The 19,732-nt window shown below is 31.5% G+C and overlaps 1 protein-coding gene across 1 annotated transcript in view; it reads left to right on the forward strand.

Moving 5' to 3' along the window:
- The first annotated feature begins 5,401 nt into the window (after positions 1-5,401).
- Positions 5,402-19,732, forward strand: part of LOC126777491 (cell adhesion molecule Dscam2-like) — a 97,660-nt gene continuing 83,329 nt past the window's right edge. Inside the window, exon 1 of the mRNA XM_050500499.1 lies at positions 5,402-5,490. Coding sequence (XP_050356456.1) covers positions 5,439-5,490 — 52 coding nt within the window. The 5' untranslated portion in view covers positions 5,402-5,438. The remainder of the gene's footprint in view (positions 5,491-19,732) is intronic.

Genomic DNA, 19,732 nt, shown 5'->3' on the forward strand with positions numbered 1-19,732 from the left:
AAGACTATATTTATTATTGTTTGCTAATCTATACCAATATTATAAATGCGAAAGTAACTCTGTCTGTGTGTTAAGCTTTCACGGCTAGAACACTATATTGATTTTGATGAAATTTTGGTATAAAGCAGGCTTGAAGAAGAAATAAACAAGCAAGAAGGACATAGGCTACTTTATTACAAGAACCAAAATTTCCCTCCCTACCTAACATGCTAGCGAAGCCGTAGGCGAACACTAGTTGTTTATATTTATTTGTAAGTCGTTATAGGTAAATATTAAAAAGAAAGTATTAACATGTTTTAATTACAGGTTAAAATAAACACACGAACGGAGTCATAGGCTGAGTTGAGTTTACTTATATTGTAAAATAGCACATATATTGTGAGAGACATACATACATGTAACGTTAAAGGTAAGTAATCTCTCCGTAGGAAATGACAGTCGCAGGTGCGCCTCCGACGGCAACTGCTAATAGCTTTTAGACAGCAAAGACTAGGCATGAGAAAATGCGACATCGATAATAAAACAATTAAATCAATGACGCGTTTTTTTATATATTAGAAGTTGACAAAACACTTTTTAAAAAATGAGCGTAGGCGATATGGAAGTTTTTGCACTATTACTCCAAAGTAAAAAAACCAAGCGACAAGGGCAAATAGCGCATAGATATCATTTTAAATTTGAGTTTTATATTTGCGCCTTTTAAGCTAATTGATAATTTTAAATCGAATCCTTTACTTTAATCAAGCAATACCAACAAATCTTATAAAAAATATTTTAAAAACTACCTACATTTAGTCTACTAATAATATCGTTATAATTATAATTTTAAAATATATTCCAGCCCACACGGTATTGTTAATATTTTGTATAAACATTTGGCATTGGTAAAGTCAAATCGTTTAATTATTACTAATTTCGCTCATATTTATTCAAACAGAAACGTTTTAATTATGAACAAAATGATTAATAATTCACCAAAGCCGACACAACTTCGCTTATTGTAGCTTTCAATTAATTAAGTCATAATTTATTCGAATACATTTTAGAATTCTGTATTGTTAATTGTTTTAAGCGCTGATTTACGTAGATTTATCTCTTTTTTTCGTTCGTATCGGTTCTACTTATAAACTTAGCGATTGTTTGCATTCATTGCAGCATTCAGTGAATGAATAGCAATGAACGAACAGATACAGAATCAACTTACGTACTTTGCAATGTAAGTTAGTGAAATACTATCATATTTTAAACGATACGCTGCTATTGAGGATTTATTGATAGTAAAAACACACGCACATGAACACACACACACACACACATATACACAGATAAACACGTGCGCGTCGCGCACACACACAAGCTTTACAACCTGGGAACTCATGATCTACAAGTCAACAATCAACAATCTATGTAATTAAGAGAGAGAGAAGGGAAAATAGAGAAGAAAGAAACTATATAACTTAGATCTTATTTCAGAAGATCTCTGTTAAAGGAAGAACCTAAAAAATGTTAATCACAATTATTATTAATTTTTAATATTTTTTATTTAATTTATTAATTTAAAACAGTATTATCCATTTAAAATAAATTTTGCAAAATGTTACATATGTTTACAATTTGCTGTTGTCGATAGAATTCCAACCCTAACCAACAAAGATGACATACAGTAATGGCTGACTTGCACTGCCATCTGGTGCCAGTGGAATTAGCAACCATGTGTTCTTGAAGTCGCTACATATGACCCAGCAATGGCCTTTAATTTGATCAATCAATAACGGACTTTAAGATGTACAACATAAGGGTCATATAGATAGCAAAGAATAAATAAGTTGATAATTTTAAATCGAATCTTTTACTTTAATCAAGCAATAATTAACTTTAATCCAAAGCCATTAAAAGCTACTAAGATGTTAAAGTAATTGGTCTGGAGTCTAGATGAGTCGCGATGGCCTAGTGGATATAACACCTGAATTAAAACCGAATATTGCAGGATCAAACACATTGTACATTAACAGGCTGTTATATTTTTGATACCTTAAGTTTTCAATTAAGCTAATCTTAAGTTTTTCTTTTTATTATATTTTTTAGGTTATAGGCGGACATTGGCGATGTAAGAAATAATTACCATACCAACTTTGGGAACTGAGATTTTATTTCCCTTGTGCCTGTAATTACACTGGCTCGCTCACCCTTCAAACCGGAACGCAATAGTACTAAATATTGCTGCTTAGCGGCAGAATATCTGATGAGTGGGTGGTACCTACCCAGATGAGCTTGCACAAAGCCCTACCACCAGTATATTAGAAATAAATAAACTTGAGGTTGCTTTGTATTCAAAGAAATGAAGGAATGTTGTCTTCACAAGGCCCTACCGCCAGGTAAGTATATAACTCCTCTTTAAGTAAGGCTTCCTCTCCGTTTGCGGAGAATGTTAGGAGCTTATTATACCACGCGGCTCCAATTCGGACTGGTGGATACACGCGTCTCAGATATCACAGACATGTTTTCTCACGATGTTTTCCCGAGATAAATTATAAACACGAAATAAGTATGTGAAACGTTAGACGCCATTGCAAAATCTAATTAAGAATCAAGTAATAATAATAATTAATATATTACATCTTACTTAAAGTATATAACCAATGCAATTCCTATATATTAAAACAAACTTTTTTTTAGCAGCGCTTGTATACAGTATTAAAACAATCAACGTCACGCAAATAAGCGATCCAAACATAACGTACGCGTCATGTATTTTTTGTTAAACGTTTTTGAAACATCGTTTAAAATATATACAGTAAGAAATAGGAAAAATTGTGAATGGTAAACGATATTTTTTACTATTAAAAAAAGTTTAAAAATAAATTATATGCTATTGATTTTGATATTGTTTAATATTGTTCATTAAAAACATAACCACTAACAACATAATAACTACTAAAATAATAATTAATTTTGCCATATCATTGTCATAATAGCTTTAGAATCGTTTGTTGAAGTCATGGAAAAACACGTAACACAAAAAAAAAAAAACACATTAACAAATAACTAGTTTCTTCCCTCGGCTTTACCCATGAGTGAGGGAGAAGGAGCTTTTTGGTAACGTATGTTCTTTTCAATCTGTACTCCTGACAACGCTTATGTCAAATTTCTTGATGATCTTGAAAGCAAATCAATCAGAAAAATAATAATAATAATAAAAATTTATTGCTTCAGATAGGTCGTACATTACAAAGTAACTCTTAAGAAAAACATACATATTTTTTATGAGATACAAATTATTCATACTAGACACATTTTTTCTAATTTACCACTCTTTTTCATTGACGACCGTATCGCAATTGGTTGCAAGCTCAGCTATGTGCTGTGCTATGCCCAGCGCTGATTTTCAGCTTGCTCCTTCTATATTATGTTGATTTAGTTGAGAGCGCCGCACCGTTCCGTATCATATTAAAGTATAATGAGAATGATAAAACAAAAAATAAAAAAAAAAACAAAAACTGATATAAAAGCAAGTAAAAGAGAAACCGGTGACATAATTATATAGCACAAAAAGAAGTAAATAAGCAATTTCTCCAGATCAATAACTACATTTTAAAGCTGAACATTAATAGAACAACAAAAACTTAATACACGCATGCACATCTTCGCATCATAACAACCATAACTCTACGTGTACGTCACGGCTAGGACAATTGAAACTATGACTAAATAAAAATAAAGAGAAGTCTAAGTTTTTAGGATTCTATTCTTTCATATTTTGCTTCATTCGCATTAATTTGTAAAGTTTTTGTTACGTAGCCACTTCTACTTGTAGACGAAGGTAATATTCTTTAAGACATTTTTTTTAAAATTACAATTGAAAAATGACCTTCACGTAAAGGAGGTGGTAGGTTATTCCAAATTTTTTTTTTACATTTGCGTTATCCTTTTGAAATAATTCTCACGATATAAATAAACTCAATTTCGCTAGCCCATGCGCTAGCCTATATATTTGAATAACAATAATAATATATTAATTTATATAATTTTATGAATAAGCATTATTTTTAAATACGGCAGTCAGTTCCTAAAGTCCGTTCAAAAACGAAGACAAGATCATTTATTACTCTAATTAGGATACAATTTCACGAAACGAAAATAAATTTAATTAATTTCTACAATTTCATTTCCTTATAATTGTTCAACATCAATTACTAGACTTAATAATTAAAAGCATTACTTGAATTTAAAATCGCTATGCGCTTCTTCTACCTACAACCTACCACTTGTCTTAGTCACATGGTCATATTGGTTCAATTCGATTTTGACTGTAATTGCTAATACAACACATAAACTATATTATTTATTAGAATAACGTATTTACTAAATCTATACTAAAATTTATATGCGAAAGTAACTGTCTGAACCGATTTTGATAAAATTTTGTATGAAGCAAGCTTGAACTTTAAGCATCGATATAGGTTACTTTATTTCCGAATACCCCTCTCCAATTATACGAAAGCAAAGTCGCGGGCGAATACTAATAATATTTAAATACAAATTCACAATGACAATAATCGCTTATACATTTGCGTTATCCTTTTGAAATAATTCTCACGATATAAAGACGTCAAATTCGCAAAAATTATGCAAAAGAAATGACGAAAATATTTACTTACATTCAAGAGTTAAACGGGGATATACGAAATATCTCCCGCTATGACGATCATCTCTTCAAACGTCAGAGCCCAAGAGTGGCATTATGTAGCAACAGCAAGAATCTGTTTACCCCTACCACTGGCGCATTATAAACTTTTCGAATTTAATTGCATTATAATTATGTAAATGATTCGATTGTGACTGGCCTGTATTTTGTGTATAAAACTTAAATTTGACAATGACTATTTATATTTTAATTGATCATTAACAATAGATCCTAAACGAAAATAAAACTCAAATTTGATTAGTCATAGCCAGTTAAAAAAAGTTTCATAAATTATTATAAAATATAATAATTCAAAAAAATAATGGTTACCAAAGTGAAAACACTTTTTGTTAGAATCGTTTTAAAAAAACGTTACTTTTACAACATACAAAATTGCACTTGAACATTTCACTCTCAAACCACCCTAAGAAGTTTCACTTCAATAATACAGCTTCGTGATTTTTCAACGTTCGGAAACAACTAGTAGGAAACTCTGCCAGTCCTCAGTTTCATTTGAGACGCGTCGAGAGGCGCACGCTACTCCAGGATAAAAGAGCGGGAAATCGCGAAAATTTTTTCGTAACAAAGAACTAATTTCTTAAAAAATATATCATAGTATGGAGCGTTTTAAAAATGTAATAAACGAACGAATGACTTTTAAAAATGGAACGTTTTGTGACGTTAGAATTTATTTTTAAAATAGGAACATAACATAATTGTGTATTTTAGAACTTAATGTGTATAATATTTAAAAATGGATACAAAATTTTGGATGTTTTTGCTGTTTTTCGCGCCATATCTGTCTGGTGAGTGAATTATTAATTTGCAATTTCAATATTCGATTGAACGAAAGTTGAATTCTTTTAACGAAGTTTAAATATTTACATTTCGCCTCCGCGTCCTCCATTTTTTATTAAATTTACTTTTAAAATATCATATTTCATTGCTGTTCGTTTTATTTAATGTTGATTTGTTTCGAATTTATTACATTTACATTTTATTTGAATTATTTTGCAAAAATATATATTTGCTCTATTCTTATTTAGCTAAAGTATTAAAATTTATTTAATAATTATTCTTGACAACTGAACCAATTAAAAATTAATAATGATTATAGTAACGATTAGGTATTTTGTTTGACATAGTGTAAATTTAATTGTAGTTATTTACTTTTCTAAACTTAATGTCATATTTTTTATTTATAAAATATGATGCTAGTTATTTTATTTTAGTCTATATTATAAAGAGGTTAAGTTTTATATTTGAATGTTGATTATTACCGATTTTCAGTTCAATTTCCGTATGCAATTTCAAAATTTCTTTCAAAATTTTTTACAATGTACCTTCAGGTTTTTACCATATGTTTATTGTCACGTTAAATTATAAGGGTTTCTCGTTAAGACCAATTTTGCAATGTAAGTCGACGAATAAACAAACGGTCAATACATTACTTTTGAACGTTGCCTTACGAGTTTAATAATAAAAAAATCGCATCGATTTATATCTTTATGGTTACGGTTTATTCATAAATTGATAAAATATGACTAAAATATATATTTAAAATTATTATTTTTTTGGTATACAGTTATCTAACAAGTATAGCTTATAACATATATTGTAATATATAATTTGAATATTTTTTATTTCAAACATAATTACGAATATTTCTTAATAACGATTTAAAGATAACTGCGATTCCGAATTTTTCAGCTTTAAAATCTATTATCACGACGATCAACAAAAATTAAATTAATGAAATTCTATTTAGTAGAATACGAATAAGCTTCTTATTTTACTATACATAATTATATATATTTTTAATTTATCATAATGAAATCAAATCATTGATTCAACTCGATTCTTCGTACGCATATAATTTAAGACTACCACGTTTAATAATAATATTATAGATCCCGTATATAACCCAACCTTTTCCATATGCGTAAGCCAAATTCTAACTACACACACACACACACACACACACACAAGCGCGCCCACGCGCGCCCGCATACGTCCGATTTTCTCGCATTAATATTAAGCAAGAAAGTTTTTATTTTTATTTATTTTTTACTGTAAATATTAATATGTCTTTACTTTTATTTTTTCTCAAGCTTCGTATTATAAAATTGTAATCCTATGTGGCCTTACTTTAGTAATGAGTAATAACTGTACAACCATTTCTGTAACGCTGTTGGTTACGAGTAAAATAATAATAATAAAAACAAATATTATATAAAATTAAAATAATTCTTGTTACGTGTAGGAAAAACTCCAATTCAAGACGTCGGAAGCGTAGTTAGAATTAGGAATATATATTTAATTGGTGATAAGTATTTGAAGACCTGGTTACCATACACTCATCAGATATTCCACCGCCAAACCACAATGTTTAGTATTGTTGTGTTCCGGTTTGAAGGGTGAGTGAACCAGTGTACTACTGGCACAAGGGACTAACATCTTCGTTTCCAAGGTTGGTGGCGCATTGGCGATGTAAGTAATATTTAATACTTCTTACATCGCCGAGTGATCTTACATGGGCGGTGGTGACCATTTGTCAGTCCGTCTAAATATTTTATAAAAAAGAGTATCGATTCAAATAACGATAGCTAGAAATTTCAAATGAAAATTTACCTAAGAATTTTAATAATGTTATCAGAATAATAAGTCAACATATTCATTCAATACAGAAGCGTCAAATCAAATCAATAATTGACTGTCTAAAATCTACCACCGTTTGGGAACGAAAACCTATTTGTTTCTTTTAATAATAAATTAAAAATTATATTCTTTTTTAAATTAGCAGATAATATACAACATTTTTTTATAAAATAAACACAGATATATAAAATTCACAATATAAATTACATAAAAACGATTTTATCGCTAAATAGCGATTGCTCCCAGAGAACCTTACGGGCTTGAGACAAAGTCAATATAAATTAAGGAGTAAGAGCAAAGGTAATTTAATTTAAAAATACTTATCAAATTATAACACTAATAACATAAATTAATTTAATAGTATATATAACAAAATATTTATTTAACAACAAATTTCATAAATAAATATTAAAGTTAAAGTATGTATGTACGTATCAGAGTAAGACAGAGTTAAGTAAAAATTCGTAGTTATTAACTATATATATATATATATATATATATATATATATATATCTTAAAAATGGCTGATGATCCAGAAAAGGTTGGAAATCTATCGCCTATACTTTTGCAAGTAGCGCGGTCTCGCAACGCAAAATCACATGTTTTCGTAGACGGAGCTTAAAGGTTAGCTTTGCTGATATAATTGTATTAAGCGAAGAAAATTTTTAAAAGGAAATCCGAGCAATGAATAGAAGCTAAAAGTAAAAGCGAATCGAACTGAAATTGAAAGTAACCTTCGATTCTGACTTTCGTACACGAATTTGGATTTAATATTACATATTCAAGTTAATATAAGCCTGTCACCTATTAGTCTAAAATCAACCGTAATTCATCAGTAATAAGAATGAGACTTAAATGACACGACATAATTGAAATATAAGTTTCATTGTTTTCAATTAAAATACGGTACAAAATTCAACAGAAGTTTAGAGGTTATATATTACAAATCTTTTATTATACAAATTTTTAATTATCTGTGCAATAATTTTTGAATTAATTGGAACATAAGAAAGATATGAAAAATTATTATAATAAAAAAAGTAAGTATAAAAAACGAATTATTCGTTTTTAAGTTTTACGTATCATTTGTCATTGGCAATATGAACATAAAGTATATTTTGTTTTATTGATAATAGCGCTTTACTCGCGGCTTCGCTCGAATCATGATTCAGAATTTTTAAATACCAATTACCATAGCTCTTTCTTCCCCTTATACAAGCTTTCATCCCTTTTATATTTTATACGTTGAGTAAAGTCGGTAGTTCAATTTTTAAAAATCCTTCCTAAGTGCTAAGCTTCTTTTCTTATAAAATAACCAAATTTTCATGGCGCTGTCTCAGTAGTTTGTGTTATGTGTTGATATATCAGTCAATGAGTTATTCTTGTATACATATATATATATATATATATATAGAGTAAGACTTACTATAGTACATATAATTTTAGCTAAATCTACATATATACATATAATATCTAATAAAAATAATATATATCTAAATCTACATATAAATCTATATATATCTAAAATTAAATATCAACTCAAACTATGTCAAATCGCTCCATGCGCGCAAAATTCTTTAAAACCAGTACAAAGTTTTTTAATAGATTTTTTTAGATTCTAAAGACGATTACCCTTCTCCTCAAAAAAAAAGGAGAGGAGGTCTTAGCCCAGCAGTGACATTCATAGTATGTTACTTGAATGAAAAATGAAACAAAAAAGATTTCAATCAATATTTATTTAATTTTAGCAAGATAGTTAAAATAATTTTTTTGTTGATTTCCGCGTCGTCCGACCTGTCAATGTTCTTTTTTTTTCTTTTTTTTTATATGTCCGGGATGGCAAATGACTCTACTCCACCTGATGGTAAGTGGTAGTAGAGTCCAAACGCGACGACGAATTGTTACGAAATTTAAAAATCGCAATTGTTACGAAACTTCTATATTAGTGGTATTAGTTCATGACTCGTACTAACTTAGGACGTCTTGTCTTCGTTTAGTATAATATGCATAACGCTTATTTCGAAAATACAACACAAAATATAGAGGAAAAACTGACAAGAACCTCAGTAGCCTTATTTTTAATAAATAAAATACATAATCATATGAAACAATTATTGTAACAAAAATGTTAGAAGGAACAGACTTTTAAAACAAAGCTAGTTTGAAATTCAAGGCTTGTATAAGAATTGTAAACAAAACTTGTGTATAAATAAATAAATCATATATACATTATAATCATGACTTCATTTTTTTATTAATAATGGTAGGTAGCATTAATTACACTGTCATCCTTAGATAAATATATTTTTTTGTAAATGCCAGCTCTATAGCTATAACTCTTCGAAATAAATGTCCAAAGATGGCGCTCGTATTTATACACGTCCAATGCGAGGCAGGCTAGGGCGTGATATATTACTCAACTGAGTAGCCCTTAAAGAAATAAATGAGATTAATTTCATATGAAATAATCTATCTTCCTAAGATCTTCCTTAATAAAGAACGAATATAAGGAAAAAATTGTACGATTTAATATTGATAAGAAATTAATTGCCTCAAAATCAACGAGCACATATTCTTGTACTGAGTAATAATATGTCTTATTTATTAAACTTTTCGTCATAAGATTTAATTTTATTTTAACCCGATTTAAAATGGTAACCACCGCTTATAAACATTGACGATGCAAGAAATATTAACCAATTCTTCCATCGCTAATGCGTCATCAGCCTCGTGAACGAAGATGTTATGTTCCTTGTGTCCCTGTAGTTACACTGGCTCAATCACGCTGCTCAAAGTGAAATTATTAAAAATGAATATTAAAATTTATTAATTTGCCAATTCAAATTAAATATCCAGGAAATTTGATCATAGAAACGAATCTTGCCCCAGATAGAATTTATTGACTTTACCGAGTCAGAAACTTCGTGTTATAAGCTTATGAAAATATTTGTTATCGCGCAGAAGTTCTATTCCGTAAAACATAATTCTTAGCCATTTGTTATAATACAAATAAACTGTAACATTAAGAAGGGTAAATAGAATAGGCCACCTTGTGGTCAGTGGTCACCTTCAACGATAGATATATTATGTACATACATTGATGATCACCATGATCGACTATGGTGGCCATTCTAAATGAAGGTGATTACAGGCTTAAAATATCTGCGCAAACACATGTGCACTCTATCCAAATACAAACTAAGATCTTAGAATCTATAGCCTTTTAAGTTAGCCGCTAGACGAACAAGACAGTGAATACAAAAATAAAAACACATAATGTAATGAGTTTTGTCTCAATTGAATATCAAATATAATATATATGTATGTAACAATTGTTTAAATATTTAACAAGGTAGAATTGCATAACATTTTAGTTCCGAAACTTGGTGGCGCATTGACGTTGCAAGGAACAGGTAATATTTTTCACAGCTATCTTCAGGTAGCTGATTTACCCGTCCGACTTCCTATTTTAAAATATATCACAGAAAAACTAACCAGATGGTACACGCAATTGCAAAACCTACTCTACGAAATCGCTAGACTTACTCGTTTTATTATATAAGACGAAGTAAAACATTAAAACAAGTTTTGACGCATAAAAAAACATTTATAAGGCTCGCTTACAAAAAAAAACCCTGTGACTTAAGAGCATTTTAGACCGACGGCTTACCTTAAAAGATTTCAAGCCTTATCTAGGTTACATCTCGGGATCCCATTGAAGCATCTTGAAACATCACCAAGTGTTCTCTTCAAAGGGATAGGAAACACGCTTTCGAGACACGTAAGAATTTATCTCTTAAAAAATAATAAAGGCATGTGAAAGTGTGATTTTCCATGTACAAAATACGACGCTGCTGATAAAAATTAAATTTCTGCACCGACGACATATTCAATTTATTTCGTTGTTTCAGTTCTCGAAACAATATTAATTAAACTTTCAAGAAATACGTTGTATAAAATATTTAATTATAGCTTTTCACGCTATTATCCTGTGAAATCAACGATGCGAATAAATAATTAAAATGAATTTTATTTCATATCATTTTTGGGAACGTTCGACTTTATGTAGGGTAGCCATTGTATTGAAATTTATATCATAAACATTTTTTACTTTGTTATAAAAAAATCTACTATATCTGGTTGCAAAAAATCTATTTGAATTTTGAAGATCGTTATATATATACAGCATATGTATGTTTAACATTTCACGAGATGTAGATATTAGGTATTTCAGTTTAGTTATGAAGATGTAAGTTTTTGTGTTGCCACTCTGATGTATATGAAACTTTTATTTGAATTGAGTTCCAAGAAACAGTTCCGAGGATAATAGTATAGGTGTTATAATATGTATTTGTTGTATATTTTTTGAGATATACTATACTCTAAGACTGCTCAAACATAACAAGATTATTATTATTTCTTTAACTTCAGTGAAAAAAAAAACGCAACAACACATTATGTCAATTTTTTAATAATTCATAATTTTATTTTTTAAACGTTACTTCATTTAGTTGATTATGATATTATTCTTGTCATTTTAATATCGTTCTTATAGTAAATACTCTAACGGGTAACCCTAATACATATAGTATTATGTAAATGTGCATGAATGCTAAATAAATAAAAAATAAACACATTAATAAATAAATATATAAGGATAATTTAATATTATCACAGTATTTTAAACAGTTTGACTGCATATTAAATATATTATGTATACGAATAAATAAGTAAATGTATTTTCTTTAAAAGAAAAGTTACTTAGCCCATGTATATATATATATATATATATATATATATATATATATATATATATATAGTAACAGTACAGTAGCACGAGATGAATTATAAACACAAATTAAGTACATGAAAATTCAGTGGTGCTTGCCCGGGTTTTGAGCCCACGATCATCGGTTAAGATTCACGCGTTGTTACCGCTAAGCCATCTCGGTTTACCTATATAATATTATTATATAAGCAGCTGCGCTTCGTAGTTTTACCCGATTTAGACTATTGACGTGAGAAGCGAGAATTTAATGTTCTTGCAATATAATAAATGGTGTCGAGCAATTTGTTCTTTGATATTTTTATCCGCATAATCGCAAATATTACCCTTAAAACGGTTAAAAAATAATCCCCGGTACAAATACAAAAAACACAAATATACTTAGAACAACATCAAAAAACGTTTTTGTAAATGGAATTCACATTTCTTCCTCATCGTTATATAATTGCTTTGAAGTGCCGCATCGCTTCCTGCTTTTAGACACTAATGCATGGTTACATTAGCGCTTATACGTTGTTTAATATTTGTCTTTGTCGAAATACGACTGAAACTGACGAGTGCCGTACTCGTCTTTATAAAGTCGTAATCGATAAAGTTTTTAAATATATAAATATTTAAGTTTATCTAAAACTCAAAAAAAATCAAATCAAATCGTCATACATTTTATTCAAATAGATTGTTACAAATTTTTAAATTTAATTAATTAAGATAGTCTATTTGTATTAGCAAACATAGCAGACGAGATAAGCAGCGATTAAGTATTAACAACAATTACTTAATATATCAAATCAAAATCAAATCAACAGCCAATCGTTGTCCACTGCTGAACATAGGCCTCTCCCAGGGTGCGCCAAAGCTAACTGTCCTCCGCCTTCCGCATCCAGTTGGTGCCCGCCACCTTTTAATATATAAATAAAAATATAAAGAAATTACATTAAACAAATTTAATTTAGTGTCTGCAACATAGACTAGATCCACATACGTAAACCACTCTATATTAGGCTTTCTTTTTTTTTCACGCAGTGGAAATCTTCAGAAAGGTACCCAGCTCTCATGGGGGGGGGCTGGTTTATGTGGGATTCTTACCCACTAAAACCACTGCGGTGGCCGTCCTCGGCACGGATCGGAAAGGCTGATACACATCCAACTTATAGACTGTACTGCTACTTAGAATGTTTTCGACGGAAAACCCAATAACTTATGATTAGTCCGACCTGGGGTTTGAACCTAGGACCTCGGGTTCTGCCATATCTAGCCCCTTTTTTCCCTGGAAAAAACGCATTTACGCGTTTCCCCCACATGAGGTGGGTCCAACATATCCCATGTTGGACTAGCCAGCGCTGAATGCGCCGTGATACCCACTAAAAAACCAGCGGTACCCACACCGTCTTTTCGGGGGACGAAACGGGATCGCTTGCGCATACTACCGTGGCAATATCTAGCTCTTAGATCAACGAGGCAATCAATATATTATATACAAACAGACAATATATAGGGACAGACATCGCGATTGCGTGTGATCTACCTGTACAATGCACAATTTCGTAGGCAATCCATTTTCGACGAGCTTCGTAGTAATACATCAGGGAATAATACAAAAACGCTTCATTGCGCCATTGTAAACTGTGAACACTTCGAGAGTAGGCAGCGGTGTAAATATATATTTCGATGCAAAGATAAATTGTTATGTCAATAATATAAACTTTTTCAAATAAAAATATTTATAATTTTCTGTAAAGTATAATATAGCTTAATTGATTATCCTTTGCAGTTTTTTTTTGACTCAATAAAAATTCGTTTTGTTAACATGGAATGTAAATGAAAACAATTGAATGCTATATTATAATTCTGTTAAATCAATAATGTTTTACACTGTGCTGTAGAGCCTTCCTGTAAGAACAAAAACGAGTCGCAAGTATACGTTCGGGTTATATCAGAAATTGATATATAATATTTGTATATGTATATAAAAGAATAATTGGATGACTGATAGCTGATAGGGTTCCTTTTACACAGCAAGTTAGTACTTAGGAAGGGTTTTTGAAAATTTTACCCCTGAGGTAGTGATAAAGGAAATAAAATATTGTATGAAAATCCTTCATTTACATTTTAGAATTACACCGCTAGCAAAGCCATGATACAAGCATTAATTATAATAAATCGGTTATCAATATTTCAGAAGTGAGCTACGAAGTAGAATTAGAATTCTAGAAACTTCTTCCACTGCGGCAAATATTAGGAACTTGCCATCTGAACCGATGATATTATGAACTGAACTGAACATGTGAATATAGACGTTATAAGATGTGAAATATGATCTATTCGATAGGTCCCGTGATCTTGTAATCATATGCAAAGAGGTCAAGCATAATAGTGTTGCCAACCCGCCAATATCCTAGCTCTGGGCAGTCACTGGAAGCCTGGATTAGAACCTGAGGCCTTGGCTGAGGCTAGCTACTAGACCAATGAGGCAGTTTTTATAAGCGATATACTTACACTAAACGTAATAGTCAAAGTTTTAACAACGCCATACAAGAACGATCAACTAACCAACTCTAGTTCGAAAGATAACAAGCAAAAAACTTACACATTTATAAAAGGATGCCTCGTTTATAATATAAGAGCATGTGTCCGTACATCTATTGTTAAGCAACTTACGTCATCTTTGCATAGTAAAGCTAAGTACTTGATATGAAGTAAGTTATAATAAAGTATGAAATAAATTACCATATGGTTTTTATATAAAAAAGCCGAGATGGCCGAGTGCTTAGAATCGTGAATCTTAACCGATAATCGTGGGTTCAAACCCAGGCCAACACCACTGAATTTTCATTTTTCGTTGAAGGAAAATATTGTGAGGAAATCGCCATTTGTCTAATTTCACTGATTCTGCCACATGTGTTTTTCACCATACCGCATTGGAGCAGCTGGCGGAATAAGCTTCAAGCCTTCTCCTCAAACAAGGAGAGGGGGCCTTAGCACAGCTGTGGGACATTCTCTGGCTTAACAGCCTTTATTTTTCGTTTTTATCAAATTGGCATCTATTACTAGTTTCTGCCTGCGGCTTCGCTTGGTTTTGAGGGTATGGTTTTAGGTTCTATGTCCGTTTTCGTATCCTAATATCGTAAATGCTAAATTTAATACTGAGTTGAATACTTAATACGAGAAAGCGTAACAAACAAACTAACTTTCGCATTTATAATATTAGTAAAGATAAGGAATTGTACATTTTTTGTAATATGTTAACCATATAAGCCGGTATAATGCTATGTTTAATATATTATTTGACATGTAATTTCATATTGGAAAACTGCTAACACCATATGCGATTTAGAGGTTTCTAATAAAAAGCTGACCAGATGATGACGCATTCAGACAGACTTTTTGTATTAATAAATTAAACTCATAGACGTGAATATCCAGTTCGTAAAAGTAATTTAAAAATGTAACAGATAGTAATACCCTAAGCCTCCTCTCCATTTGGCTGGCTTGGAGCGTATTCCACCATGCTGCTCCAACGTGGATGTTTTTTTTTATTGTTAGTAGGCAGACTGGCAAGTGGGCCACCTGATATTAAGTGGTCACCACAGCCTTTGGAAATTGGCATTGTGATATTAACCATCCTTTACATCGGTATTGCGCAAGCAACCTTAGGAACTACAACTGTTTTGTCCTTTGTGCCTGTAGTTAAACTCAGTCACCGTCAAACCGGAACGCAATAATTCTAATATTTGCTGCTTGGCGGTAGAATATATGTTGTGTAGGTGGTACCAGACGGGCTTGCAGATCCCTACCACCAAGTAAAAGATTTTTTACCACCGAAGTAGGCGGATAAACTTAGACGCGATAAAAGATACACTTAAAAAAACAGTGTAAATATGCGTTATGTAAAGGTAAAATAAAATTGGTTTAAAAAGTATTTTAGTGATATATACTGTATAGCTTCTGTCGCGATTTATATCATTAACTAAAATATTACTATAATATTTTCTGTTTACTCTAAAGTTATTTATATTACAATTGAAATTACATGAGTTTCATTACTTTAAGTTTATTTATGTTTATGTTAAGATGACGTGTAATTTTGTTAGTTTTTTAAAAACTAACAAATAATTAATAAATTGGTAAGAAAATTAATTATTAATAACCTTGAATATTGCTATAATAACAGTTCTAAATTGCTGTCGGCTTCATTTTTAATTTACATGATCATTGCCTAAGTAAGGATTCGAAAATAATCGTAAAAATCAACTTAATTATGTATATGTCAGAGAAAATAAATTTAAGCGGGTATACGACGTCACTTATTAGAATAGCAACACCGCACAACAGTATGTATGTCATATTTTTACATATCATTGGTCGGTTGTCAGACGTCAAGCGTGAAAAATATAAGATGGGTGCCTATTTTATTATGTAGCCGACTGATGGAAATATAAAATATAATGGTGTATCTGTCAGTAGCGCGTGTAATCATTTGTCGAGTAGCCCTCTTGGTCTATTGGTCTCTTGATCTCAGGACAGCGCCAGCGCCGGACGTGCGCACTGACCGTTTTAATAAAATCAACATATTGGACGAAAATGGCCGCCATTAAAATGGCAATCCATTTGAATCCGCGACATATATACATGTATATATTACAAAAACAAACAAACTATTTATAAAATACTAATAATACATACATTAAGTGATACCTCGCTATATACAGATATATATACTCATAAATAAAGCCGTTCCGTCTGTCTGTGATCGTCGAAGTTTTAATGATGTACCATTGACGCCGGTCTTATATCTGACGAGTATTCTTTCTTTGAAGGAACTTCATTATACGTCCAAATAAAGATGTATTCTATACTATAGTATAATACTTATAATATAATATCTGGTGCCCGCAGCTTCGTCCGCGTGGCAAGATTTTTTTTTTTTTTTATAGAATAGGAAGGTGGACGAGCATATGGGCCACCTGATGGTAAGTGGTCACCAAACGCCCTTAGACATTGGCATTGTAAGAAATGTCAACCATCGCTTATAGCCAATGCGCCACCAACCTTGGGAACTAAGATTTTATGTCCCTTGTGCCTGTAATTACACTGGCTCACTCACCCTTCAAACCGGAACACAACAATATCAAGTATTGCTGTTTTGCGGTAGAATATCTGATGAGTGGGTGGTACCTACCCAGACGGGCTTGCACAAAGCCCTACCACCAGTGTATATTAATCAGGGTATATTAAAAAAAATGTGTTTTTATGTTCTGTTACTACATTTTTTCGAACAAACTCTTATTTATAAATTAATTTAATGAACATTTCTGTATACTATGTACGATTTCAATGATAAATTTTACTGCTGGTAGAATTTTGTGAAAGCTCATCTGGGTAGGTACCACCCACTCATCAGATATTCTGAATTCTGAAGGGTGAGTGAACCAGTGTAATTACAGACACACGGGACATAACATCTTAGTTCCCAAGGTTGGTGGCGCATTGGTGACGTAAGCGATGGTTAATATTTCTTACAATGCCAATGTCTAGGTGGTGGTGACCACTTAACATCAGGTGGCCCATATGCTCGTCCACCTTACTATTCTATAAAAAATATTAGAATCGCAAGAATAAATAGACAGATAGAGAAAATTAAAAAAAAAAGGATTTTCGAGTTCTGGTACGCCTTCTTATCGCATACACTGGTTTTCGATAAATTTATTCAACGTACTGACACACGGTTTCTACTTTATTATATGTATGGACTTTGAGTATTTTATTTTAAGTAAGTAGTACAGTACCAGCCTGTTAATGTCCCACTGCTGGGCTAAGGCCTGCTCTCCCTTTTTGAGGAGAAGGTTTGGAGCTTATTCCACCACGCTGCTCCAATGCGGGTTGGTAGAATACGCATGTGGCATAATTTCAATGAAATTAGACACATGCAGGTTTCCTCACGATGTTTTCCTTCACCGTCAAGCACGAGATGAATTATAAACACAAATTAAACACATGAAAATTCAGTGGTGCTTGCCCGTTAAAGTAAGTAATTAGTAGTAACAGCTTATGTCATTGCTGCACTCCTCTCAATGAAAAGAAGGTTAGAAGTTTATTCTATAACGCCGCTCCAATACGACGTTAAAAGTTTGAAGTTATTTTGATAAATAACAAATATATTACTATTACATTAAGTGAATTTCGATACAAGACATCATTCATTATATAAGCAAACTTTGTTTAAACTGTGCGTATATTAGGCATGTTCAGTTACATAAATCTCTAAGGGATATTATGATAGAACTAATCAAAATATTGACATAGAACCTAACATTAAACAAGAACATTGACTTTCAATTAATGAACCTTTGATATTAATTACGAAATGTGAGATTGAGAAAGCTTTGTAATAGATAGTAATAGAAACTGAAGCGTATGGAATCGTAGTTTTGAATTAGAATAAAAGGTTATATGGTGGAGTGTGGTCTCACTCTAAGGTCAGCCTTTAAAAGGCTGACCTTAGAGTGAGACCACACTTGTGCGTTGTACTGTGTTGTGGGGAACGCTCTTTTGTACGCGTAGCGCGCGCCTAACAGACAAGGAGAACAGGGAGAGGAAGCGGGGAGGGTGGAGACCTCGTAGCGCTAGAGTAGCACCGCAGTCCTGTGCAGTATTGGTTATTTTGTACAGATAAAGATGTTTATGTCACGCCCTACTTGCTGAGCGCTGTGATGCCGTAATGCTCACGTGTCATTCAATGCGTGGAAACCGTTGCGACAACGCAACGCACTAGCAACGGCCATGTAGCCTCACTCTTATATCGTGCTACGCCGCCAAACATGCAAGTTAAGTACAATGCTATGATTCCATATGTTTGCGCTTGTAATTATACCGGTTCACACTATTAATATAATAGAACGCAATACAAAAGTAATACCATACACTGACACTTTATTTAAAACTTATTGTATATTATATATTTTAACGGTATTTTGACGTTGAATAAAGCTGGAGTACAAATGAATGTGAAAAGTAAAACAATATCTGGAATCGTATCCATTGCTATTAGTAATTAAGTATTATTAAAAAGCATGTTTTACTTTATTAAAAATTTTACAATTTAGTTATAATGTTAATGGCATTCTGTTTTCATAATTATTTTGACAAAATATTGTTTTTAAATTTTTGAATGGTTTATAATGCTATGTACAGATGCGAGAAAGGCTAGAACAGTGCAACACTTAAATTTTCCTCACGCCAATGCCATCGTATTAGAATTTTGAATTTTAGAATACATTCCATTTTCGAAACTTCTCTAAATAATATAATTCTTGAATTGAAGAAGGTATTAACGTACTTAATATTTAAAGTTTCTCGTATTTATTTATATTTATAATATGTAATGTATTTGTTAATATCCGGCATACAGTGAAATGCTTTTTAAATTATATGTAATCCATTGCCGATGCTATTTGCGCCCGCCTTAAGCTTTGATATATTATATATATAATGGTATTGATTTTATTTGTAAGGCCAGATAACTTCTAGATTGGGCAGCAACGAAATTAAACAGAAAAATCTTTATTACACTATGGATATGTCCCAATCTATTTTCACTCAAGCGT

This window comes from Nymphalis io, chromosome 23, assembly GCF_905147045.1.
Source record: "Nymphalis io chromosome 23, ilAglIoxx1.1, whole genome shotgun sequence".
Classification (NCBI taxonomy): domain Eukaryota; kingdom Metazoa; phylum Arthropoda; class Insecta; order Lepidoptera; family Nymphalidae; genus Nymphalis; species Nymphalis io.